This window comes from Giraffa tippelskirchi, chromosome X, assembly GCF_054371585.1.
Source record: "Giraffa tippelskirchi isolate mGirTip1 chromosome X, T2T-mGirTip1v1.2.pri, whole genome shotgun sequence".
Classification (NCBI taxonomy): domain Eukaryota; kingdom Metazoa; phylum Chordata; class Mammalia; order Artiodactyla; family Giraffidae; genus Giraffa; species Giraffa tippelskirchi.
This window is the reverse complement of record NC_137289.1, coordinates 19,510,039-19,535,876: the sequence shown is the minus strand read 5'-3', so window position 1 is coordinate 19,535,876 and position 25,838 is coordinate 19,510,039. Positions and strand designations below refer to the sequence as shown.

The 25,838-nt window shown below is 41.9% G+C and overlaps 1 protein-coding gene across 7 annotated transcripts in view; it reads right to left on the bottom strand.

The window, feature by feature from the left end:
• Positions 1-25,838, bottom strand: part of GPC3 (glypican 3) — a 531,061-nt gene that overhangs the window by 122,678 nt on the left and 382,545 nt on the right. For all 7 annotated transcript variants that reach the window (XM_081563858.1, XM_081563854.1, XM_081563855.1 and 4 more), the window contains one exon: positions 18,563-18,688. In XM_081563858.1, coding sequence (XP_081419984.1) covers positions 18,563-18,688 — 126 coding nt within the window. The remainder of the gene's footprint in view (positions 1-18,562; positions 18,689-25,838) is intronic.

Genomic DNA, 25,838 nt, shown 5'->3' with positions numbered 1-25,838 from the left:
CAAATCTGGTCCTCAGAAAATGAAATCTTCAACTAGTGACTGTGTGGGATTTCCCTGTAAACTGATGCTTGAGAACGTGCAGCTCTATCACTTCATGAGCTGAGGACACACACACCAGCCTCCACCATGACACCCAGAGAGCCAGCAGAGGGCGCCTCTGTGGCCGATGGGAAGGAGAAGAAACTAGCAAGAAGAAGGTGTTAGACTTGCTCAAGCACACTAAAAAGTCTGGCCTGCTACTGCTGCTAAGTCGCTTCAGTCGTGTCCGACTCTGTGCGACTCCGTAGACGGCAGCCCACCGGGCTCTGCACTGAACAAAGCGCAACTGCCACTTCTGCTGCCTTCTCTTAAACTCAGTCCCAGAGCCCCAGGATGCAGGCTGCAGTCAGAGCCCTGGGGAGCAGAAGGAAACACACTCTGGTGGAAGTGTGTTCCAGTACTCCCCTGGTGGAAGACGGTGCCCATGGTGAGCGTGGCCAGAGGAACTAGAATAGAGCCACTGGCCCTACCACTGCCAATAGCAGAAGAGCTCTGCCCTTGGTGGGCCCATGTCTGGCACGGCTGCTCTCTAGTTGCCAGCAATAAAATAACACTCAAGAGTAACAGAGGGAAGGAAAGGTGAACTGAAGTGTAAACCAGCCCTACTCCAACCGCCCCGGTAGTTGCAGGTGCCTCCAGGTCCTCGACTCTTTGCACCTGCTCTCCTGCCAGAACAAGGGGCCTATTGTGTGAAGCTGTGTGCAGGGTGGTGCTGAGCAAACAAGAAGTGCCTCTCCTGATCATAAAATAGATGGGATTCCAGGAAAACTTTACTCAGCCAAATAAAAGTGATTGTAAAGCACTGGGTGTAATATAAACTTCTACATAAATACTTAATAAAAGCTCACAGCAATGCACATAAGGACAGCTAGGTCAAAAATTACCCTAGCTCTCTAGCCCGGAGGGTCTCAGCAAAAGAGAGAATTGTCTCCCTCCCTTCGGTTTTCACAGCCACTTTGTATCCCCCTGCTCTGACCTGCCCTTCAGCCCCTGGCACTCCACTCGATGGATCTCTCCCCACACTGATAGAGCTCTGTGGTTTCAGGGCTTCTCATTTTCATTCTGGGTGGTTGTGTCAAATATTATTTGGAGCAACAGACACTGAATTCCATTTCTTTTGCTCAGAAGCTCCACTGGGGTCGTGTGGCGCCATGGGAGTGGCAGTTTCTTTAAGGCTTAATTATGTGAATTTCACCCCAAACTCTCCAATATCAGAAACTGAGAACTCTGACAACATCTCAAACAGCCAACCTACCTGCCCTCCTGTAGCCCCAAAGATACCCGAAGGATCTGTTCTGATGAGAATGATTACACCCCAGGGCTCCTTTTCAATTGCTTTCACTTTGGTCTGTTTGGGAAGCCATCAGAGAAAGAACTGGATATTCAATGTCATCAAGGAGGCTTTAGGGCGATCCTCTTCCATTCAGACTCCCCACTCCCTCAAATATCCTTGTCATTGAAACTCATGGACTGTTAGAGCTGGAAAGAGCTTTAGAGGTCATCTTGTCTAACTCCATTTTATAAATAAAAGACTGGTGGTCAGTGACTTGCCCAAGGTCACACAAACCAGTTTGTGGTAAAGAGCCAAGCTGGACTTCCAGTCTAGGGCTAAAGGGGTCTCGACTTGCATGGGCTCCACATTCACAGGTAATGGTGTTATCATAGGAGCCATGGTGTAGGGGAGATGGAATGGAGGACTGGCCTCAGAGGGAGGTGAAAGTCACTGGCTCTTTCTCCCAGGGGATGCCACCCTCCAGCCCTGAGAAAATCTGAAAGCTGAGAAACATAGTGCAAGAGGCAGAAAAAGTTCTGTGATTTCCTGGGCCAGGACTGGGGAGAGACCAAGGGAAGGTTAGAATTTAGCAGCACAGGCCAAGAAAGGCCAGACAGAACACCTGTCCCAAGTGTGCTGGACAAGGAGAACAAGGTTAGATTAGGGTTTCCATCAAGAACAGGAAGAAGAGAAGCCAAGCATGTGACAGGCAGTGTCATGGACAAGAGAGCACAGACTACTTGATTTTGGATCCCATATCTCTTAATAGTGCTGTGGCTTTGGTTGTTATTTAACCTCTTCAATGGGGCTTCCCTTGTGTCTCAGCTGGTAAAGAATCTGCCTGCAATGTGGGAGACCTGGGTTCAATCCCTGGCTTGGAAAGATCCCCTGGAGAAGGAAAAGTCTACCCACACCAGTATTCTGGCCTGGAGAATTCCATGGACTGGATAGTCCATGGGGTTGCAAAGAGTCAGATATGACTGAGTAACTTTCACTTTCAACCACATCAATAAATGAGGGTAATAATCATGTCCTGAAGAACTATGGATGGAGATTCATAACACTGTACAACAGGCACTGATCAAAACCATCTCCAAGAAAAAGAAATGCAAAAAGGCAAAATGGTTGACTAGCTATTCTCAAGTAGCTGAGAAAAGACGAGAAGCGAAAGGCAAAGGGGAAAAAGAAAGATATATCCATATGAATGCAGAGTTCCAAAGAAGAGCAAGGAGATAAGAAAGCCTTTGCCAGTGAACAATACAAAGAAATAGAGGAAGACAACAGAATGAGAAAGACTAGAGGTCTCTTCAAGAAAATTAGAGATACCAAGGGAACATTTCATGCAAAGATGAATAAAGGACAGAAATGGTATGGACCTAACAGAAGCAGAAGATAGTACGAAGAGGTGGCAAGAAGACACAGAAAAACTATGCAAAAAAGATCTTCATGACACAGATAACCATGATGGTGTGATCGCTCACCTAGAGCCAGACATCTTGGAGTGTGAAGTCAAGTGGGCCTTAGGAAGCATCACTATCAACAAAGCTAGTGGAGGTGACGGAATTCCAGCTAAGCTATTTCAAATCCTAAAAGATGATGCTGTGAAAGTGCTGCACTCAATATGCCAGCAAATTTGGAACACTCAGTAGTGGCCACGGGACTGGAAAAGGTCAGTTTTCATTTTAATCCCAAAGAAGGGCAATGCCAAAGAATGTTCAAACTACCGCACAATTGTACTCATTTCACATGCTAGCAAAGTGCTCAAAATCCTTCAAGCTAGGCTTCAACAGTACATGAACTGAGAACTTCCAGATGTTCAAGCTGGATTTAGAAAAGGCAGAGGAATCAGAGATCAAATTGCCAACATCCACTGGATCATAGAAAAAGCAAGAGAATTTCAGAAAAACATCTACTTCTGCTTCACTGACTACAGTAAAACCTTTGACTGTGTAGATCACAACAAACTGTGGAAAATTCTTCAAGAGATGGGAATACCAGACCACTTACTTGCCTCCTGAGACATCTGTATGCAGGTCAAGAAGCAACAGATAGAACCAGACATGGAACAACAGACTGGTTCCAAATTGGGAAAGGAGTACGTCAAGGCTGTATATTGTCACCCTGCTTATTTAACTTATATGCAGAGTACATCATGTGAAATGCTGGGCTGGATGAAGCACAAGCTGGAATCAAGACTTCAGAGAGAAATATCAATAACCTCAGATATGCAGATGACACGGCCCTTATGGCAGAAAGCAAAAAGGATTAAAGAGCGGCTTGATGAAGGTCAAAGAGGAGAGTGGAAAAGCTGGCTTAAACATCAACATTCAAAAAATGAAGATCATGGCATCCAGTCCCATCATTTCATGGCAAAAAGATGGGGAAACAATGGAAACAGTGACAGACTTTATTTTCTTGGGCTCCAAAATTACTGTGCATGGTGACTGTAGCCACAAAATTAAAAGATGTTTGCTCTTTGGAAGAAAGGAAATGACAAACCTAGACAGCATATTAAAAAGCAGAGACATTAATTTGCAGACAAAGGTCTGTATAGTCAAAGCTATGGTTTTTCCGGTAGTCGTGTATGGATGTTAGAGCTGGACAATGAAAAAGGTTCAGCGCTGAAGAATTGATGCTTTTGAACTGTGGTGCTTGAGAAGACTCTTGAGAGTCCCTTGGACAGCAAGGAGATCTAACCAGTCAATCCTAAAGGAAATCAAGTCCTGAATATTCACTGGAAGGACTGATGCTGAAGCTGAAGCTCCAAATACTTTGGCCACCTGATGCGGAGAACTGACTTGTTGGAAAAGACCCTGATGCTGGGAAAGATTGAAGGCAGGAGGAGAAGGGGACGACAGAGGATGAGATGGTTGGATGGCATCGGCGACTCAATGGGCATGAGTTTGAGCAAGCTCTGGGAGATGGTGAAGGACTGGGGGGCCTGGCGTGCTGCAGTCCATGAGGTCACAAAGAGTTGGACACAACTGAGCAACTGAACAACAACAATAATCACGTCCAGATCAGAAGGCTGTGGTGAGAATTAACTTACTTAATGCACCCATGATAAGCACCATAGAAATGTTAGCCATTCTTATGATTAAGACTTTCACTGTTTCAGTCCTACTTTCTACAGTCAAATGCTCTACCCCTGGGCTATGCCCCCTCCACTCAGTCCTATTTTCTGAAGTTTCATTGCATGCTCAGACAGGAATTAGAGGGGGCAAAGGGAAGAGAGAAGGTCTCAGAATGCCTCAGGGAAGAAAAGGTAAGAGAAGGTAAATTGTGAAGGCTGAAAGCCCAACAGATAGTGCAGTTCTCCAGCAACACTTCAACCATCCAATGTAAACCTCCTATGGTGGCGCCTTTTCTCTATGCTCCTAAGGGCATAGGTGCCAGGAGATGACCAACTGTCCCTCTTTGCCTAAGACTGAGACATTTCCCGGACTCGGGACATTCTGTGCCCAAATTAGAAAGTCCTGGGCAAACCTGACCAAGCTGATCACCATAGGGGCCAGAGGGTGTTTGCTGTTCGGGATCACTATTTGTTATAACCAGAGCACAGAGCACTCCTGCTAGATGCCATCCACTGGGGTTTGGAAAAGCTGGGTTATCCAGAAGCCATGCGAAGGGGGTTTTAATTGGACTTTCTTCATATCTATGAAGAGCAGGGGAAGAGTTTCTTAAATTAATGGGTTTCATCAGGGGTATGTTAGCCAGTTTGAGGATGTTGGTCTTCAGCAGGATATTCACACAACAATAGCCTCATTATCAACGATCCTTATTTGTTCACTTTGATTCTCTGATGCAGGCTTTCTTCAAGTTCTATTCCCAGTGGTGTTGTTATATGTGTTTGAATGTAATAAAGCTCCATTTATTTTAAAACAGTCTGTCACTGAGACTTTTCATTAATTTAAACTGATGCTACAAATCCCCCAAGTATCTCCTTAAGCAGGGCCCATCAGTTTATTCAACACTGTGGAATGGCTTGTTTAAAAATAGAAGCTTGTGGGGGTGGATTTGCTTAAGGAAAAAAGGAATTTAAAGATGTTTTTGATGTGGACCATTTTTTAAGTTTTTATTGAATTTGCTACAATATTCTTCTGTGTCATGTTTTGGTTTTTTGGCCGCAAAGCATGTAGGATCTTAGCTCCCTGACCAGGGATCGAACCTGCACCGCCATCCATGGGAAGGTGAAGTCTTAACCACTGGATCACCAGGGAAGTCCCCAATTTTTTTAAAGTACTACTTCTGGAGAGATGCACAGAGAGAGAGATACTCAGGAAGCTGCTCAAAGCTGTGTGTTCATAAAGAGAGCCCAGTAATGCTGTGCTAATTAGCCAACACATAATGGCATTTATTCAAGGTAAAACTTCCCTCCGTATCTGATCTACTTTTCTACATTTTTGTTGTTTAGTCCCTAAGTTGTCTCTGACTTTTTTGTGACCCCATGGGCTGCAGCCCACCAGGCAAGAATACTGGAGTGGGTTGCCATTTCCTTCTCCAGATGATCTTCCCGAAGTGAAGTGAAGTGAAGTGAAAGTTGCTCAGTCGTGTCCAACTCTTTGCGATCCCATGCACTATACAGTCCATGGAATTCTCCAGGCCAGAATACTGGAGTGGGTAGCCTTTCCCTTCTCCAGGGGATCTTCCCGACCCAGGGATCAAACCTGCATCTCTTGCATTGGCAAGCAGATTCTTTACCACTGAGCCACTTGGGAAGCACTTTTCTACATTAACACCTAGAAATGGAGGGCGCCTCACAATTTTCAAAGATATTTCACATGCATTTGCTTATTGGAGGCTCCCAACAACCCTATGAGGTCGGCAGGGGAGGCGTTAATTTCACCATTTCATAGAAGGAGGAAATGAAACACAGAGTTCAAGTCGACCTGTCCAAAGGCGGACACACGTACCTTGAGCAAGCTGGATCTGGCGCTCAGGTTTGTTACCAACAAGTATGTTTGCTTGTTCATTTATTGAATTCAACAGTATTCAACAGTATGGAGAGTCAGTTCTATGGCAGGTACAACTGAACAGTGAGGATACACAGAGAAGACACAGTGCTTGTCTTCTAGTGGAAGATTAGATAAAACATGCTCACTGGAGATGTGCCAGAGGGACACCTATGTGCTGAGAGTCTTAACTCAGACTGGGCATGGGGCAGAAGGATTCAGAGGAGATGCCATTGAGTCAAGGATAAGGAGGAGTAGGTAGGTCACACCAATAGCTTTTTCTGGCCCCTTCAGGCCCTTTCTGGTCCTGGACATTAAGCTTTTCAGCCTGAGTTGTTGTTTTTTTTTGGGGGGGGGTGGGGGGCACACTGCATGGCATGTGGGATCTTAGTTCCTTGACCAGGGATCGAACCCTCACTCCCTGTACTGGCAGCTCGGAGGCTTAACCACTTGATTACCAGGGAAGTCCCCAGCCTGAGTTCTTGTGTAGCATAACCCTCTACACATCCCTCTGACCCAAGGCTGGTGTACCCTGACCTCAGGTGAGGCCAGCTCACTCTGGCTCTCTTTAAAGAGGGACTTATCCCAGCTCTGGGCCTGAAGTTGTGCCCAGAAGCAAGAAGGGGGACAAAATGGGCCATCAAGTAACTCAAACTATGGTGGTTTCAGATCCATCCATTCAGAGACACGTGGACCACTAAAATACCAAGGGACAAAATGTAGAAGCTCCTGTGACACCGGAGCTACAAATGAAAGTAAATTTTCCTTCAGAGGGAAGTGAAACTTCATTACAGAGGTGACAAATCCAAGGATCAAAGGCACACTCACGTAAAAAAGTAACATTCATTGGCTTGAGAAATTGGGCAATCACGACTGATTTTAATGACCTCTCTCCTTTTCCACAAAGGTTAACCCAAGGGTGACAGAAAGGACTTCAGAGAATTGGGCAACTAGATTAGCCCTGCAACTTGACCCTTTCTGGTTTCTAATGTAAGTAAAATAGAAAGATTACCTGAGCGAATCACTGTTAAAAAGTTCTAGGTGGAACTGTTGAAACGGCCTTTGCTATAAAACAAGATATTGAAGGTAGGAAGTCTAGTCCAGGGCATATCCATAGATGCAATTAACTCTCACTTTATCAGCAGTGGACCCAAATGCCCACCACCTGTGCTGAACAGGGGCAAGGGTGAGGATTTTCACGTTTTTGCAGGAGGGAGAAGAAAAAAAGATAAAGATGAGAGGGAGTGGGTGAAGCTGTCTCCCTGCTCAGTTCAGTTGCTCAGTCGTATCTGACTCTTTGCAACCCCATGGACTGCAGCACGCTAGGCTTGCCTGTCCATCACTAACTCCCAGAGCCTACTCCAATTCATGTCCATCACGTCTGTGATGCCATCCAACCACCTCATCCTCGGTCATCCCCTTCTCCTCCTGCCTTTAATCTTTCCCAGCATCACGGTCTTTTCCAATGAGTCAGTTCTTCACATCAGGTTGGAAAGTATTGGAGTTTCAGCTTCAGCATCAGTCCTTCCAATGAATATTCAGGACTGATTTCCTTTAGGATTGACTGGTCGGATCTCCTTGCAGTCCAAGGGACTCTCAAGAGTCTTCCCTAACACCACAGTTCAAAAGCATCAATTCTTCAGCGCTCAGCTTTCTTTATAGTCCACCTCTCACATCCATACATGAGTACTGGAAAAACCATAGTTTTGACTAGATGGACCTTTGTTGGTAAAAGATTTCAGAAATGGATCAGTTCAGTTGCTCAGTCATGTCCGACTCTTTGTGACCCCATGAACCGCAGCACGCCAGGGGAATTAAAGTCACGCAGAGCTCCATCTCTCTTCCAGTAAAGAACTAGAAGGACCATTTTTATAGGCTTATTTTATTGAAGAACAGCAATAGCACCTACCATTTCTTGAGGGCCTACTGTGTTTCGGGCACTGTACTCTGAATTTCACAATCTCTCTGAATCCTGTCAACAATTCATTAAAGGTAGAAATTATTAACTCCATTGGGCAGATGTGGAAATGGGCTCAGAGAAGAGAAAGAGATAATGCTTACAGGAGCAGAAATCCAACCCCAGGCTTGCTGACCCCAAAGCTGTACATTGAAACAACTACCCCATGGCTTTTTACGACTGCCCCATAACTTTGCAATTTGCCTCTGGGTCCTTTTTGTTAATTCCTAACTGCTTGACTTTATCAGTAAAGATCACCAGAGAAATGCAAGCAGTATTTTGCATTTGCTTAAGTATAGGAGGAAAAGGGCAAAAAAAAAAAAAAAAAAAAAAAACCACCCTGCAGAGCTGAGTTTCTTGCAAGGGAGCCCCGAAAAGCTTACCCTGGGGCAAAAACTGGGGCCAGTGGCAGTAGAGAAGGGGCACCTGCCCATCGTTTCCTGCAGCGAGTAAAATCTATAGCATGACCACAACAGCCCCAACAACAAGGCAGCCAGAGGGGTCTAAGGACAGAGCCACTGGCAAGAGCCTCCCAAGAGGCTCCCCTAATAGGCCTCTGCCTGTCCTTCAAACTCAGAGTCTCAAGAGTCCATTTTCTTGATGCTCAGTGACTTCCAGAAATCACTCTTCTGGGTCAGAGCACCTGGATGAAAATGTTTCAGGTGGGTTCTGCTTGTGTCAGTCAAAGGCGTTCAGATGAAGCAACAGTGCTATCACTCAAGGACTGACTGTCCACTTCAGACAGAAAAGGCCAGGGCACTTGCCCCGCCCAGCATCCTTGTTTCAATCAATTTGCCACCTCTCTTACATGCTCTCAAAGGGGTGAATAGAAAGCAATGGCAGACTTCAAATTTGTAAATAAATATCAATCAGAATGTATACAGCCAAAACCGTGTTGGGTCCCATCAGTGATTCTGACATTACTTAAAACATTTCTGGATGCCTCTCTGGAAAGTCTATGTAAAACCAGTTTAAGTGTCACAAGAAATACACAGCTTCTTTTATCCTCTTACCCCAAATGGATCCCAAATGTTATAACGCAGCTTAAGCGGCCTCCCCATTCAACAGTTTGGTTCCAAAAGACTTACAGATATTTACCCCAAATCCAGTTTGCCTTGACAGGAAGAATGGCCTACAACTCTTCACCCTGGCCTTGGACGTTTACCTGACCTGCTCAACCACACTCTAGTGATGTGCCAATATCAACAACAGCTATCATGTACTCATGTGTCAGCATACCCCTTCACAACAGTCCTGCAGAATAGGTACCATTATGCCCATCTCAAAATAAGGGAACAGGTTGTGCTGTTAAATGACCTGCCAGAAGCACACAGTCAACGTCTAAACCAAGATTAAAACCTCCACCTGTATCATTCTAATGACTGCGCTCACTCTTCCAGACATGCACCAATCACCTGGCTCATGCATCCTAACCTCTCGGGGTCTTCTCTCTCTAATTCTCTGTCTGTATCACTGATGATCAATGGGCTGAACACCAACAACTTGCAGACTGTGGAATTGACCATATGCCCTCAAGGCTTTTTCTCCAGGGGATCTTCCCAACCCAGGGATCAAATCCAGGTCTCCCGCACTGCAGGCAGATTCTTTACCAGCTGAGCCACAAGGGAAGCCCAAGAGTACTGGAGTGGGTAGCCTATTCCTTCTCCAGCGGATCTTCTTGACCTAGGAATCAAACCGGGGTCTCCTGCATTGCAGGCGGATTCTTTACCAACTGAGCTATCAGGGACCCTTTCCTAAAGAAGATGTCAAAAAATATTTTGAGGACTGGTGGCCTCAGTGAAGTCAGTCCATGACCTACTAAAGTTGCCTACTCTGAAGGAAGCAATAATACCTCAAATACATAAAAGCCCTGATGTGTTAAATAAATAATTTCTTAAAAGCAATTATAGTCCTTCATGGATCCATCTCCTAAGCCTTCCAAGCAAAAATGGAGCAGTGATAGTAATAGGACACAGGCCTTACTTCACCTTCAGAATCACATTTCAAAGAGGAAGCTGTGTGGTGAGATTGGTTTGGTGAGGGTATGGATGTATGGGGACCTGTCTTGGAGGCCCAAATGCTCTTCTTATAATGAGATGATCCAACTCTTATAATGAGATGAGCATGGATGGGGCTGGCATAAGTACTAATAGGGCACACTCTGCTTCAAGAATAAGTCATCCCGCCTTCAACAGGTGGTTATAGACATCTGTGCTGAGCCGTGACGGTGTCTCCTCTCACTACTTTAGACCTGACAGTTGACAAGCCCATCCTGAATGTGGCAGACCATATTATGCTGTTAGTCACTAGGATAAGCTGGGTTTTTCTCACTCAATTCTGCAGGTTGAGCTGCTGTATGTGACACTATAATCTTAAGGGATAAATGTCACTGTATTGCCATGGAGTAGGTCCTGAAAAATAGCTGTCACTAGAAACAAGTTTTGAAATAAACATATGATGGAGAATATGCCAATCTAAGCCCTTAGAGGAATTATTACATGGGGGTGCATGCCGAATTTATCTATCTTACCTTATCAGGATTATTAAAAATCTTTCACTGACACAAATATTTCATGCTACACCAAGTTAAGCCATTTTCTATGTAATCTATTTTTCCTTCAAAACTTTTCCACGAACAATTATGTTTACCTAAAGCAAGTTAGAAAATGTAAGCTGCCATACTAGCTATATCTCAGTACTTTCATTCTAGGACACACAGTCAAATCAGAAAAAATTAAAGTGTCATGTTTCTGCTTCCAGGAAAACTGAATAAAATGAAATCCAAAAATGTCTGAAGGGGACTGAGAAGCTGTGGAGGTAGACAGTGCTCCAAACAAAATAAAGTTATTTTCCTGGTCAAAAAAAAAAACAAACCCAAAAACCAACAACAACCAAATCCCTATTTGTCCCTCTCTCCCTCCTACCAGCCTTTCACAAGCAGAACTTCCTGCAGGATAGGGGGCAGAGGAAGAACTAGCAATGAGAAGAGCTGGGATACTGAAGACTGCACCTCAGATTCTAATCCTCCAACCATCACAACAGGGGCTGCTGAGAAGAGCTATAAGCCCTGGCTCCAGCACAAGTTTAGTCTGGCTTGTGCCTAAACCAGCTCAGAAGCAAATGACTTTAGGACTTGACTCAATATCATTCAATATTATTTCCACGATCCACTGTTTACTTTCTTTCCTCTGCCCACTTCCTCTTGGCTCTGTTTTTTGTAATCTTATATTTGCTTCTCCATTGGTGTTTTCACTGGCTATACCATATTTAAAATTCTATGTATATGGCCTTGAGCCTTCAAAAACTACAACATAATCCTAAATGAACAGAAGGCAAACAATAATAATAACTTATTTTAGCATGAGAATATGGGAGCTATATGTAGCAACTGCTGCATACTGCTGGCCTGTTCTGATGTGATTGGAATGAGCTGTGCAAATGTGTATGTTTGAATATCTACACACTCCGCACATAGGTCTTTTCTGCAATTCATCATTCATTACCAGATTGAAGATTCTGAAGGTCTTTCCATTTTGCTCTGTGAACCAATGAAAAACCTTTTAGTCTTACAAATTGGCCCCTCCCCCTACCTCAAATCGTCAAAACAGTGTTCTTTAAATAACTGCGTTATAAAAACAGAATCAACTATTTCCCCTAATCTTTCCTGCATATAGCGCAAAAATCAGCCATTTTGTTCATCTCAATTTTAAAAAATTATTTTGTACATGTCAGAAATTGGGTGTTAATGGTTCTCACATTCATTCCCACTTGTTGCTATGACATAGTCTATCCCTCCAATCCAGCAGAAGAAAAATAATCTCATCACTCTACTTTTCTGAAGCATTCAGAAGGTTTCGAGACAAGAACAAAACTCCTCGAGAATTAAAATAATTGCTTTGTATATTCCTGCTTCTGCCTTTCCAATCAAGCAGAGAAATCCTGGAGAGGCCTTATAAACATTGGAAGACTTGTCTGACCAGTGGGAACAGGGAAAATTTCGCAGTAAGAGTATGTGTCTATAGTTTCTCAGGTGAAGTGGAAGGTGAGATTATGGAGGAGGCAGAGGACGGACCTTCACGTGTGACCCCGCAGATCTCATGGAGTTGATTCTCCAATGCCAGGTGCCCCACTGCGAGTCCCAGTGTCATACTGAGGAAATGCAAAATGGATACTGATCGACAATGAACACAAGTGGCTGTGCAGATCTATCAGCCAGAAGAGAACAGCAATATTCTGGGGCTGACATCTAGATCCAGGCCCATGGAGGCAACACGGCAGAAGAGCAGCAAAACCAGCTAGGACTGGATCAGAGAATGAACTGAGGCATCGTGCCACAAAGCACAAATAGTTGTATATGTGGAACTGATAAACGTCAAAGTCACCAGGGAAGTAGAAACTCCTGTAGGAGGTATGCTGACTGTAGGAGAAGCCAGCTGAGTATACATACAACGCTGAGAAAAAAGGACTCAGAGGAGAATGACTGCAAAGGCATACGGAGATAAGGCCAGGTGGAGGAGAGCCTAGCACGGAAATGCTGCTCAAGTATGATGGGGATGGAAGACCTAAGCTTTGCCTCTCTTATCCTCAAGGTTAAGGGTCAGCCAAGCTGATTCAGAGGTGGTGGGAAAAGCCTAACCAGAGCAGTAGTTGCTCAGGGTTAACGTAAAAATGGGTGGAGGGACTTCCCTGGTGGTACACTGGATGGGAATCTGCCTGTCAGTGCAGGAGACAGAGGTTTGATATCTGGTCCAGGAAGATTCACATGCCATGGGGCAATTAAGTCTGGGTGCCACAAATATTGAGTCTGTACCCCTCAACAAGAGAAGTCACCGCAATGAGAAGCCCGCACACCGCAACTAGAGAGTAGTCCCCACTCATCACAACTACAGAAAGCCCACACGCAGCAACAAAGACTCAGCGCAACCAGAAAAAAAAAAGGATGGAAAACTGATGACTGGATAAACAAAATGTACTATATCCATACAATGAATGGAGAAGGCAATGGCACCCCACTCCAGTCCTCTTGCCTGGAAAATCCCATGGACGGAGGAGCCTGGTAGGCTACAGTCCATGGGGTCGCTAAGAGTCAGACACGACTGAGCAACTTCACTTTCACTTTTCCCTTTCATGCTCTGGAGAAGGAAATGGCAACCCACTCCAGTGTTCTTGCCTAGAGAATCCCAGGGACGGCAGAGCCTGGTGGGCTGCCGTCTGCGGGGTTCTGCGGGGTCGCACAGAGTCGGACACGACTGAAGCGACTTAGCAGCAGCAGCAGCAGCAGCATACAATGAAATATTATTGGCCATAAGAAGAAAAGAAGTGCTGGTACATGCTACAACTTGGATGAACCTTAAAAAGCATTATGCTAAGTGAATTGTTCCATTTATACGAAATATTCAGAATAGGTAAATCTAGAGATAGAAAGCAGGTGGTTAGTTGCCAGAGGCTGGAGGAAGGGAAAAATGGGAAGTGAGCACTACAAGGGTACAAGGTTTCTTCTGGGGTGATGATATAGTCTTAGAACAAGATAGAGGTGGTGATTGTACAACACTGTGAATGTACTAAATGCCACTGCATTGTATACCGTAAAATGGTTACTTTTATATGAATTCTACCTCAACACACACACACACACACACACACACACACACACACACACACACAAGCATACAGTTATCTTTGTAGGTTGGGTTTTTGTTCCTTTGAAAATTCCTTACTTTTAGTCAAGAAAATTTATGAAAATCAAGAATCTTGAAAAAGAATAAGATTTGTCAGTGGAGACACCTGATTAAAATGAAAATACTGATGTTGAAGAAAATATCAATCAGTATCCATATCAGCTGGGTTATCATAGCTATTTATACCCTCCCACTATGGATCCACAGATCTCTCAACTTTTAAAGAGTCAAACAAGTGATTGTCACTCTAAACAAGGCCATACTTCATATCCTTTCAGTTTTATCTCTTGTATAAACGTACTATGCAAGAAAAGATACCCAATACAGATGGTAGAGCCTCTGCTTTGACACCTCTAAGGGGAGCTCTCTCTGGACTGCTGAGAAAAAAAGGCTGGCTGATTTTTTCCCTTATTTTTCTCCTCATTGAGTTGTAAACCCCTCAGCAGGGGCAGGCACTGGCTTCTAATACCTATCACTGATGCCCCACAGGGCCTAGTACATACTAAGTGCTCAATTTTTGTTGAAGGAACCTCAATTATCAGATGTTAAATGTAAAAAAAACAGCACTTTTTCTAAGGTTTTTGAATATGTATAGGTTCAAATAATTTCTCTCATGCTAATTTAAAATAAACGATTAAATAATAAAATGGGGCTTACATCGTATCAAACCGTTTAAAAGAAAGAATGAAAATTTCAGCCAATTATCCAGATAGTTGACCTAATAGTTATAAAAATGTGCTTGAGAATGTATTTGCTAAATTGTTCACTCTTCATACGGGTATTTTCAGCATCACTGCAGGCAAAGCCTACATTTAGCTGTTTTTAAGCCCAGTGTTAGCTTACTTCCGTGGGCACCTTTATATTTATCTTGGTCTCAGGGATTCTCTAATTGAAATTCTCTGTGGTTCTACAAAGGCAAAAGATGGAGGAATTTCTGCCTTTGGCAATAGTAGGAGGTTTTTGCCTGTAGGATACATGCTGGCTCTCATGATGGAGTATACCTCACATGAGTCAAGCTTGCTAATTTGAAGACTTGTTTGTGAAATCCTGGAAGCCAATATTTATTTCCAGCCAAGATGGGGAGGAGGTGGAGGGAGGGGGAGGGGAGAAGACAAATGATGCTTACGTGGTACTCCCTGAGACTAGATGTATGAAAACGTTCTTTTCCTGCATAGTTCGATTAATTTTATTCCAAAGAGATAAAAACTGAAAGGATGTGAGATATGGCTCTGTTTAGAGAGACAGTGACTTGTTTGACTCTTTAAAAGTTGAGAAATAGGTAGACCCACAGTGGGAGGGTATAAATAGGATAACCCAGCTGGTATGGATTTTCAACATTAATATTTTCATTTTAATCATGTGTCTCCACTGACAAGTCTTATTCTTTTTCAGGATCCTTGATTTTCATTAATTTTCTTGATTAAAAGCAAAATATTTTCAAAGGAACACAAACCCAACCTATAAAGATAACAAAGTCACAACCCATTTGACAATATGAAGTGGCAACTGTTACTTAAGACTAAATGAGAAATTCAATGAAAAGCCTCAGAGAGGGGATGTAACTATAGATGAGACATGCAGCGCAAGGCTACTCTTTATAAATGGTACAAAGAGAGGGCACACATATGCTCAGGCTACAGAACTTCATATTATTAAATGTATACTCCTGAATAATTTGGTAAAAACCTAGTTTAAGACTATTTCCTGCTCCCATCATTGCATTGCATGCTATGCATGCCAAGTCGCTTCAGTCGTGTCCGACTCTGTGCGACCCCATAGACGGCAGCCCACCAGGCTCCTCTGTCCCTGGGATTCTCCAGGCAAGAACACTGGAGTGGGTTGCCATTTCCTTCTCTAATCATTGCATTAGGTCAGTTATTAAAGTACAGGTTAATGATAAGGCAAGGTTGCCAACCATGGAAGAAGCACTTCCTGTATTACATTACCCGTATTCTGTCTACAAATAACATTTGACTTCCTTCCTTCCTCCCACTTTCTTTCTCTTCCTTCCTTCATTTTCTGCATCATATATATTAACAATAAAAGTTGCTTTGAAAACAATAGGTTTTGCAGAAGTAACAAATAAGAGCTTGAAATAATGGCTTTCCTCCATACTACAATATTTATTATTTTGTTCAATATCCTAAGATATTAAAAGCTGGCAAATTAAACAGAAAAGTTTTTGTTTAGCAGAGCTATTTTAATTGTGCAAAAGTGCCCTTGGTTAACTTCTGGACTCATTCAAAGTTAGAAGGCTTTGGACTCCACCATTTGATAGAAAAGGATTTTCTCAGTTTTAGGACAACATTCTTCATGAAAGTATACCAAACATGAATAGTTTATATGAGTAAAATTCAATTTAAAAAAATCCCACTAATTCAAAAATCATAGGACTGCCTAAGAGGAAACTCTTTTGAATTAACTAAAACTGGATCATCTGATATATCAGAAGATAAATCCAGTGCGGTGACAACATTTGCTCTAAATGATCACAACAAGCAGGAAACAAATATTAGTGCTTGATACATGGTAGGTACTCAAATATTTGTTAAATGAGTAAATAAATGAATGAATGAATGATTACAATAGTAAATAAGTATAAACTAAAATTTGCTTTTTAATAAAAAAAAAACCCATGGTTATGCTGCTCAAAACAAATGAAAAATTGTTCATGTTTCACCATCTTAATATACCAGTGGGTAAGTTATTGGGATGGTTTCTCATCAAGTTTATGCAAGAACCACATATTGAACCTCTGGGAATTTTCTTTTTGAAATATGATATCATTTATATCTGTTTTAATGGAGAAGGAAATGGCAACCCACTCCAGTATTCTTGCCTGGAGAATTCCATGTACAAAGGAGCCTGGCGGGCTACAGTCCATGGGGTCGCACAGAGTCAGACACAACTAAGTGACTAAACAGCATACCTGTTTTAAAGCATCTGCTTTTTATCAAGCCAAATACCAACTGCTTCTCTTTGATAATTTAAATGAATGTGTCTCAATAGTTGGATACATTTTCATGATTCTACTCAGTACCTGATAGAACCTTTAGGGTGATAAATATACACCCCATTCTCATTGTTCCAGGTCCGCACAAAGCTTAGTTGAGAAACAAGCTGTTTTCAGGCCTATGTTCTACTTTGCCCTGGGAAGAGAAGGGGTGGTGAGGGAGGGTAGAAAGAAGAGAACTAACATGAACTGAGCTTCCAGTATGTGTCTGCCTGCTAGGGGCTTTATCTCACCTACTAGTTACAACAATACTGGGAGATACCCCTTCCTTACAGAAGAGGATCTTGACACTTTCTAGGTGAAGTGACTCAACCAAGGCCCCGCCGAGTCAGTAGCAGAGCTGAGATGAAAACCCACGTTCATCTGGCTCCAAAGTGTTCTTCTGTCCATGACATTACACTGCTAATTAATTCCATTTAGCATCATGATTAATTATCCTATGTCCGGATATTGGGTTCTGCTAGAATGTAAAGGTCCTCAAAGCAAGTAACTTGCCTGTCATCTTGTTCACCTTCATACCCCTAGCACCTACCTCGATGCCTAATGCATAGTATCTCAGAAGATAATCATAAACATAAATCTCAAAACATAAATGTTGAAGGTATGGGTGAATGAATGAATTGATAAGGAAATAAAACATACAGACTGTCGGAACTAGTGGTGCTTTAATCCAACCACCTCAGTTCTTGCCTCAAGTCACTTGCCCTGGGTTAAACAACTGGTCAGTGAAAGATTCAGAACTTGCATCCAGGTCTCTTCTGTACTCCCCTCTACAATATGTTACCCCTTGCACAAACATTTTTGAAAGCATGTTCATCAACCCCATTATGGAGTTTCCTAAGCATTTTACCCTCCTGATTTAATTCTTTAATTGCAAGCCATTTTTTACACATTTTACAAAACAATGGCAGTCAGGAATATCACTAGCCCACTAGAATGAGGCTCCTTGAGGATAGGAAAATGTGCCTGTTCTGTTTACTTTTACATGAGAGGCACTTAGACAATGCTCAGTAAATATTTGCTGAAAAAGAATATATATTATTTCCTTTCCAGTGATAAGCAAATTCTTCAGAGATGACAAATGTTAGTACAGATAATACTAAGAAACACTCAAAGGATCAAACATTTCAATAAAAATGATGTGAAATGGTACTCCTCCTTTCCTCCCCTTTCTTCTTTTCTCCATCTTCATCTATAACACAAGGGGAAATAATGCAATTTCATAGGATTGATATAAGGATAAAGAGAGTTAACACATACAAGCACTTAGCATGGTGCTCAATATGTAGTTAATTGTCATAAATAACAGCCATTAGTACAAATATGATTTCTTTAAATCAATCAATCAATAAGGGCCCACATAATGAGGAGGTGGAAGAAGCCAAAGACCCACAGGAAAAACACTTGCCTTATGCTTACAATTTGTAAAATGTTCCTGAATCCATAGTTCTCTGTGCGCTTCAAAGTTTGTAAGTTGTATGAGGGCTATAAGTCCTAGACAGCATGTGCCATGTCATAGATGTTCATGTATATGTTTTTTCTAGTATTTTTCTCATGAAATTAATGGAGAGAAGACATAACTAAGCCTGAGATGAGCATATGATGAGTATTTCTCATATACTGCTACATTTAACATTCAGAAAAGATTACCTCTCCACGAGTTCTTGTCCATTCCAGCAAAGAGTATCATTTTCAGCCACAGGGCTATGGCTGCAGATGTAGCCAGGCAAAGCACTGTAGAAGCTGATGAAAGATTTTAACTTCTGAATTAGTTCCCTGAAAGAAAAACAAAACATCTGTGCATAAGATGCAAGTAAACCCAGTATGAGGGAGGTTTCATTTCCTTATCAGCATGACAGAAAGGCTCTGCCAGGCTGATTAGAGCAATAAATGATTTTTAAAGACATTCTTGGCTACAAGGTCACAATTTAGGGTTTTTTTTTTTTAAATCAATAAAATGATATTAGAAAAAAAAGCTGCCTGCCATATAAGGTGCTATTAGGAGGATGATTTAATTCCAACATCCATTTTCTAACACGTTCAGCTTCCATTTTTCATTCAGATGCTGTTACCTACATTCTCAAAGGTGCTGATTACAAGGCACACTGAAGCGCTACATATCTTTTGGCTTCTGAGTGTAATTGACTGCATTGATTGTAATTTTCAATGCTATTACCCTAGAGATGGCCCCTTTCCATAGAGACTCTGGCTATTAGTTGCAGATCAGAATCGCAGGGTGCTTAGAGTAGTATAAGCTCTATGAAATTCTCCTGACAATGTCATCAGAGAAACTCACATCTGCTAGAGGAGGAAGGTTTCTTTGTTCTTTGTTTGTATATTGTTGTCCCTATAAGGGGGTTGGGAGGGCTCCTAGTATATTTTATATTTGCTCTGGCTTTCATGTTACAGGAGTGTGTGTGTGAGAGACAGACAGAGAGAGAGAGAGAACATATTATATATGCAAATATGTATAAACTCACACCCATAAATACCCTGCAAAATTTTTGGCCTATTATCTTCTTTCAGATGTACATGAACACACAAAATAAGGAGGGAAGTGTATATGCTTATAAAGAAATATTAAAATATCTATGCAACAGATGTCCAGTAGTAAACAAACCAAAATAAAATACTCTCTATTTTCTACAGCAATATTTCTAGTATCAATAGAAAGGAAGTTAAAGAGTACTTCCTGTATATCCAAGTTTATCTTAAGTCTCCACTAAGTTTTTAGAGAGTCTCACCAGGGAATTTCCTGGCAGTGGAGTAATTATTCAATATTGTCTCCAGATTAAGAATGGACTGACCTGATATATAGGCCTTTAGAGGAGCCAGAGGCCTGAATCTCATTTGGACACTGGTGAGAGCCCAGAAATGCCTTCTGGGGATTGTTCTCAGATTTGGCTAAAAGAGGAAGACTGGTGGAAATTATTTTCTTGCATTTAATGCCATTTTCCATTTTATTACCATAAGACGACTCATTTCAACTAATGATTCAGAGGAAGAGAGAGAGAGCGCGTGCTTACAATACTTGGCACATCTTCAGAAAGGCTCGAGTCACAGTAAAGCCAGGGTGATGGACAGAACAACTGGGGAAGGGTTATTGAGACATATATAACTCCTGATACCCCAACAGTTACTTCCTGTTATGCTCAAACTCTCTCATAGCTGGTGGCTGCGCTTCGTCAATCTCCAAAGTGAAGAGGCTCAGTATAGGGCTCTGAACATAAAAGTCAACATTATAGTTTCTCACAGAGGAAAACAATGGGTTCAATTAACGCTAATAGGGGAGATGCTCCGTTTTACAAGGTAATAATACGGTTCCCAAGAGTGGAAATTGAAAGACTAAAGGCTGAGGCCGAGTAATTCCCCTCCTTACATGAGGAAATGGAATATGGCTATTAGTCTATGAGAAGTGATGGCCCTCCCTTTAATGAAAGTTTCCCTTAGGCCTCCTCCTACCTCCCAATTCTCTCTCACTAACATAGTGCTGGCAAGAAAAATTGAACTCATAGCAAAGCCTTCCAATTTGACTTCTCTAGAAGTTAAAAAAAAAAACAAAACAAAACAGCATAACACTCTGAACTGCTTCCAGCCTCCCAACTCTTGGAGTCTTTTTCTGGGCTGATCATAAAAATCATTGACACACTGAAGCAGAGTCAGAGAGGGTCTATCTAAGTGTCGAGGGGACGAAGGGCTGTGGTAAACCTAAGACCTCCCACTTTAGTATGGAAAGATATTACTTGGTTGGGTCAAGATAAAAATCTAAGAAAGCCACAAGGAATGTAAATAATGTCTGGCTCATCAAATTCTAGAACTTAGGGAATCTCTCTGACACTTGAACAAGGTAACCTAGGGAAATAAAAGATCATCTTACTTCACAGAGTACTCATTACCTCCGTAGGACACAGACGATGGACCTAATAGACTGTATTTTTAAAACTTGTTCCTGCATTAGTTATTTTGAATTTAGAACACAGTATCATCTAGGAGCTATGATATAATGATGGTTGGGTTCTCAGGACAGCCCCTTAAAACCTATTAGGAGTAGTAGCTAAGAGCACTGATTTTGGAGTCTGACTTACATGAGTTTTGAATGCCAATTATTCCCTCTCTTACCTAGCAGGAAAACCTTACTAGACAGACTACACTTCTCTGAGGCTTAGTTTCTTTATTTTAAAATGAAGCAAATGATAGGTTGCTGGGATGATTAAATGAGATAATGCATGTAAAGTGTTTAGCATAGTACCTGTCACAGAATAATACCCCACAATGTTAGCCATTTGGCAATTTATTTCCATTATTATGAGCCTGTAGAATATAATCTATATAAATATATATTATATTCCAGATAAACTTATGTATGCAAGATAATTACGCTTTTTCAAGTTCCAGATAACTTTATATGCACAAGATAAATAATATTTCATCTGTTAAAGTGGGTATTAAAAAGTACAACCATGTTCTCTCCCTAAATATTTTTCCTGTTACTCTTTTTTTTAGAGACTAGCTAGCTATTGGACTGGGTAAATCACTGGACTAATCTGGTACAGCAGTTTGGATGGTCTTTACTTGGTAGGAAAGTGGTGGTGGCCTTCACAAGGATTCGTGTCTAAGAATCTGATGTTGAGTTTTAAAAGGTAGGTTAATCATCAGGTGGGATACCAAGGGGGGAAGAGAAGAGATGGGATGGATTAGGAGATTAGGGTTGGCATATATACACTACTATGCATAAAATATGTAACTGATGAGAACCGACAATATAGCACAGGGAACTCTACGCGATACTCGGTGTAATGGCCTATATGGGAAGAGAATCTAAAAATGAGGGGATATATGTATATGTATAACTGATTCCGGAGAAGGCAATGGCACCCCACTCCAGTACTCTTGCCTGGAAAATCCCATGGACGGAGGAGCCTGGTAGGCTGTAGTCCATGGGGTCGCTAAGAGTCAGACATGACTGAGCGACTTCACTTTCACTTTTCCTGTTCAAGCACTGGAGAAGGAAATGGCAACCCACTCCAGTATTCTTGCCTGGAGAATCCCAGGGATGGCGGAGCCTGGTGGGCTGCCGTCTATGGGGTCGCACAGAGTCGGACACGACTGAAGTGACTTAGCAGCAGCAGCAGCAGCAGCATAACTGATTCACTTTGCTATACAGCAGAAACTAAGAACAATGTAAAGCAGCTATATGCCAATTTAAAAAAAGAATTGAGATTCAAAAACAATTTAAAAAAATTTTTTTAAATAAAAAGGTAGGTTATTCCTCAGGGAAATGTAAATAAAAACCACAGTAAGATACCACTTCACCAGGATGACTATAATAAAAAAAAGACAGGAAGTGAAGAAACTGGAACTCCCACATATTGCTGGTGGGAATGCAAAATAGTGCGACCACTGTGGAAAATAGTTTGGTGGTTCTTCACAAAGTTAAGCATAGAGTTCCCACATGACCCAGCAATTCCACTACTGTAACAGGTATATACACAAAATAATTAAAAACAAGTACTCCTAATAAGTACACGTACACACCTGCTCATAGCAGTACTATTAACAATAGCAAAAGGCAGAACAAGACAGATGTGCATCAACTGATAAATGGATAAACAATTACATATTCTATATGATGGAATATTATTCGGTCTTAAAATGAAAAACAGTATTCCTACATTCTATAACATAGGTGTATCTCGAGAACATTATGCTAAGTGAAAGAAACCAGTCATGAAAGACCACATAATATATGATTCCATTAACGTGAAATGTCCAGAATAGGTAAATGTAGACAGACATTAGGTAGATCAGTGGTTGCTTTGGGCTGGGGCAGATGAGGGTTGGGGAATGATAGCTAAAAGGTATGGGATTTCTTCTGAAGGTGACGAAAATGTTCTAAAATTGATGTGGTGAGGGTTGTACAACTCTGTGAATATAGTAAAAACAGCTGAATTATATACTTTAAATGGATGAATTGTATGGTGTGTGGATTATATCTCAATAAAGCTGTTACTGAGATATAACTCCAGAAAAGCTACAAGGTGAAATATGTCTTAGAGAAAGAGAGGGCTTGTCTACAAGAAAGAGATACTCCTTTAAATAGTGGAAAGAGACAGTCAGGAGAGCTGGGAAAGAGCCAGTTTGGATGGACTTGAAAAAAAGATAAGGGTGAGGCGTGAGAAAAGAAATTTGTAAGAGCTGCAGAGTGGTTAAAATCTATTTCTTCCATCTTAGAAAATGAAGTCTGCTGCTTTTCTCTCATTATAAAAGAAATATATGTTCACTATTGAGAATTTATAGAATATAGAAATGCAGAAAGGAAAAAACCCCCTTATTTATAGTCCTACCAGCCAGAGATAATCACTGTTAATATTTGGATATATTTCCTTTCTAGACTTTCCTCTCCAGAAAAGCTTTACTTTCATTTCTCTAAAACCTATTCGTCTTGATATGCTATCCACTGAGTTCTTTTTGGTTCTCAGTGTATATTACCCCCATTAGAATCCACCAAGAATCCAGGGTGGGTTTGGTATACAAAGAACATCGAAATAATGAAATAAATGCTTTTTCTCAAGTAACTCCCAGGACCTGTGGGATGAGGCAGTAGCTGCTCGATGAGGAACAAAGAGCAGGGCTCTAGCACATCTAGAAAACTGGCTAATACTCTGAGTCCCCAAATACGGTGTTTTGGTGCATGCCAGGCCTTCATGCAAAACCTTCCAAAAGACTGAGAAAATAAATCTTGGTTTCCAAAGAAACTTTGATTTTTTTTAAAAGAAAGCCAGATGTTATATTTTTCAGGATAGAAGACTGTCTAAACTGATGGAGAGTTGATGACACCACAGCCCCCAAAGCAGTAGAGTAGGACAGAAGCAGTTTACTGCCTACTGGGTTTACTGGGCATCTATTTCTCCCCTTCTTTGTCACTCCTTCCTACACTTGTCCTGGCATGGGAACTAAGTATATTTTACTTTTACCTTTTCTTAAATAACTTTCTGTCTCCCTGCTTATACTAGTAAGTTTAGAAGGAGATGAGTTGAATATTTTATTTCTTTAAAGAAAGATACCTAAAACTAAATTGACATATGAATTACCCATGTATGACTCAGTTCAGATTTCTTTTCTTTGTGCTAGTAGCCCATGACAGACAACAAAAAAATCTCCACCCATGAAATAAGGCAGTCTGCTCAACTGAATTGTCTCTGGTTAAAAAAAAAGAAAAAAGTTTGGACAATTAGCTGCCTGGAATGGGAAAAACAATTTAATTGAAGGGAATGTTCTTTGATTCCAATTCCACTTTATTCTAATCATACATGTCAAACATATCATTTGACATAAAAATAGTGGAGCCGTAGGCTCTCGCTTGGGACAAACCCAATGCTTGCTCACAGCAGTCTACTCAGGAAAAAGAGTCTCTTCAATGTGTTAAATGCGGAACTAAAGGAGAGGGCCCCTTTGCATGCACGAACTATTTTGAGATATTGCAGCTGGGCACACGTGATCTTCCCTGGGGTCTCCCACCATCCTCAAGAGGAGCATTTCCTTCTTGGGTTGTGGGGGAGGGGATTCCCTTGGCTTTCTTGCAATGATTTGCTTGGGCCAGGCATCAAAGCAGCGCTAATTGGAAACCACTGCAAGTAAAAACAGCCTTTCATCCCCAGCTGCAGATCTTGAACTTTTCTCCTTTATCATGAAGGATTTTTTTCTTAATATAAAATAATATGAGCTCAAAAAAAATTGAAAACACAAAAAAGCATGTAAACTAAAATAATTATCATTGGAATGATGCAGAATCGTGCTTAATTCTGCTGCAGAGAACCTTTCACAGTCTGACCCTAAACTATCATTTTCTACCATTCCAAAGACTAGCCCAGACTTTTTCTCATACTGTTCCCTTTGCCTGGAATACACTCTTTTCCTTCTTTCATTTGTAGAATTTCTGTTCTTCCTTCAAGGCCCACCTTAAGAGTTACCTTTTCACAAGAGAGCTGCTAACTTTCCCATCTATGATGCTGCCATTCTTTTGTACATGGCTCTGTTTTGGTACTCACTCATCAATATATCAAAATTGTGTGTCTCTGTCTCCCTAACTAGGCTAGGAGCTCCTCCTATTTATCAGAGCCTAATCCTTACACCAACATAGATGGTGTTGCAGAGAAGGCAATGGCAACCCACTCCAGTACTCTTGCCTGGAAAATCCCATGGACAGAGGAGCCTGGTAGGCTGCAGTCCATGGGGTCGCGAAGAGTCGGACATGACTGAGCGACTTCACTTTCACTTTCAGTTTCTTGCACTGGAGAAGGAAATGGCAACCCACTCCAGCGTTTTTGCCTGGAGAATCCCAGGGACAGGGGAGCCTGATGGGATGCCGTCTATGGGGTCACACAGGGTCGGACATGACTGAAGCGACTTAGCAGCAGCAGCAGCAGATGGTGTTGACAAATGTTGAAAGCAGCAGAGTCCTATTTAGGGCAGAGTAACTTGTACCAGACCTGAAACTCATTGATTCATTCAGGACATGTTTTGTTGTTTTGTTCAGAGGGTGGAAGGCACCACTGAGCTTACAAAGCTGCCCGGCCAAACTAGAGCAGCAATCTGAGAGGCAGTGGGAGTAAGCATTGATTTTGGACCAGGGAGCTGAGATCAGCTTTTGTTCTTTTCTTTCTAGGTCATTTACTAGTGTCACCTAATCCATTGCCCCTTTAGACCAAGTCAGAGAGGAAAGGGAGGAGGGGGAGTGCAGGACAAGGATGGCTGGAATACAGAGATGTAATTTCACGAGGGTAGAGGGACCGTGTGACTTTCTCACAGGTTAGCAGTTGGGCCAGAAGCTTGGTATGTAGATGCTGAATCGACTATATTCAACTACAGATTTTGTGTTTGGAAAAGGGAAAGACAGTGCTCGTGTCATAAAATACCAAACTTTGTG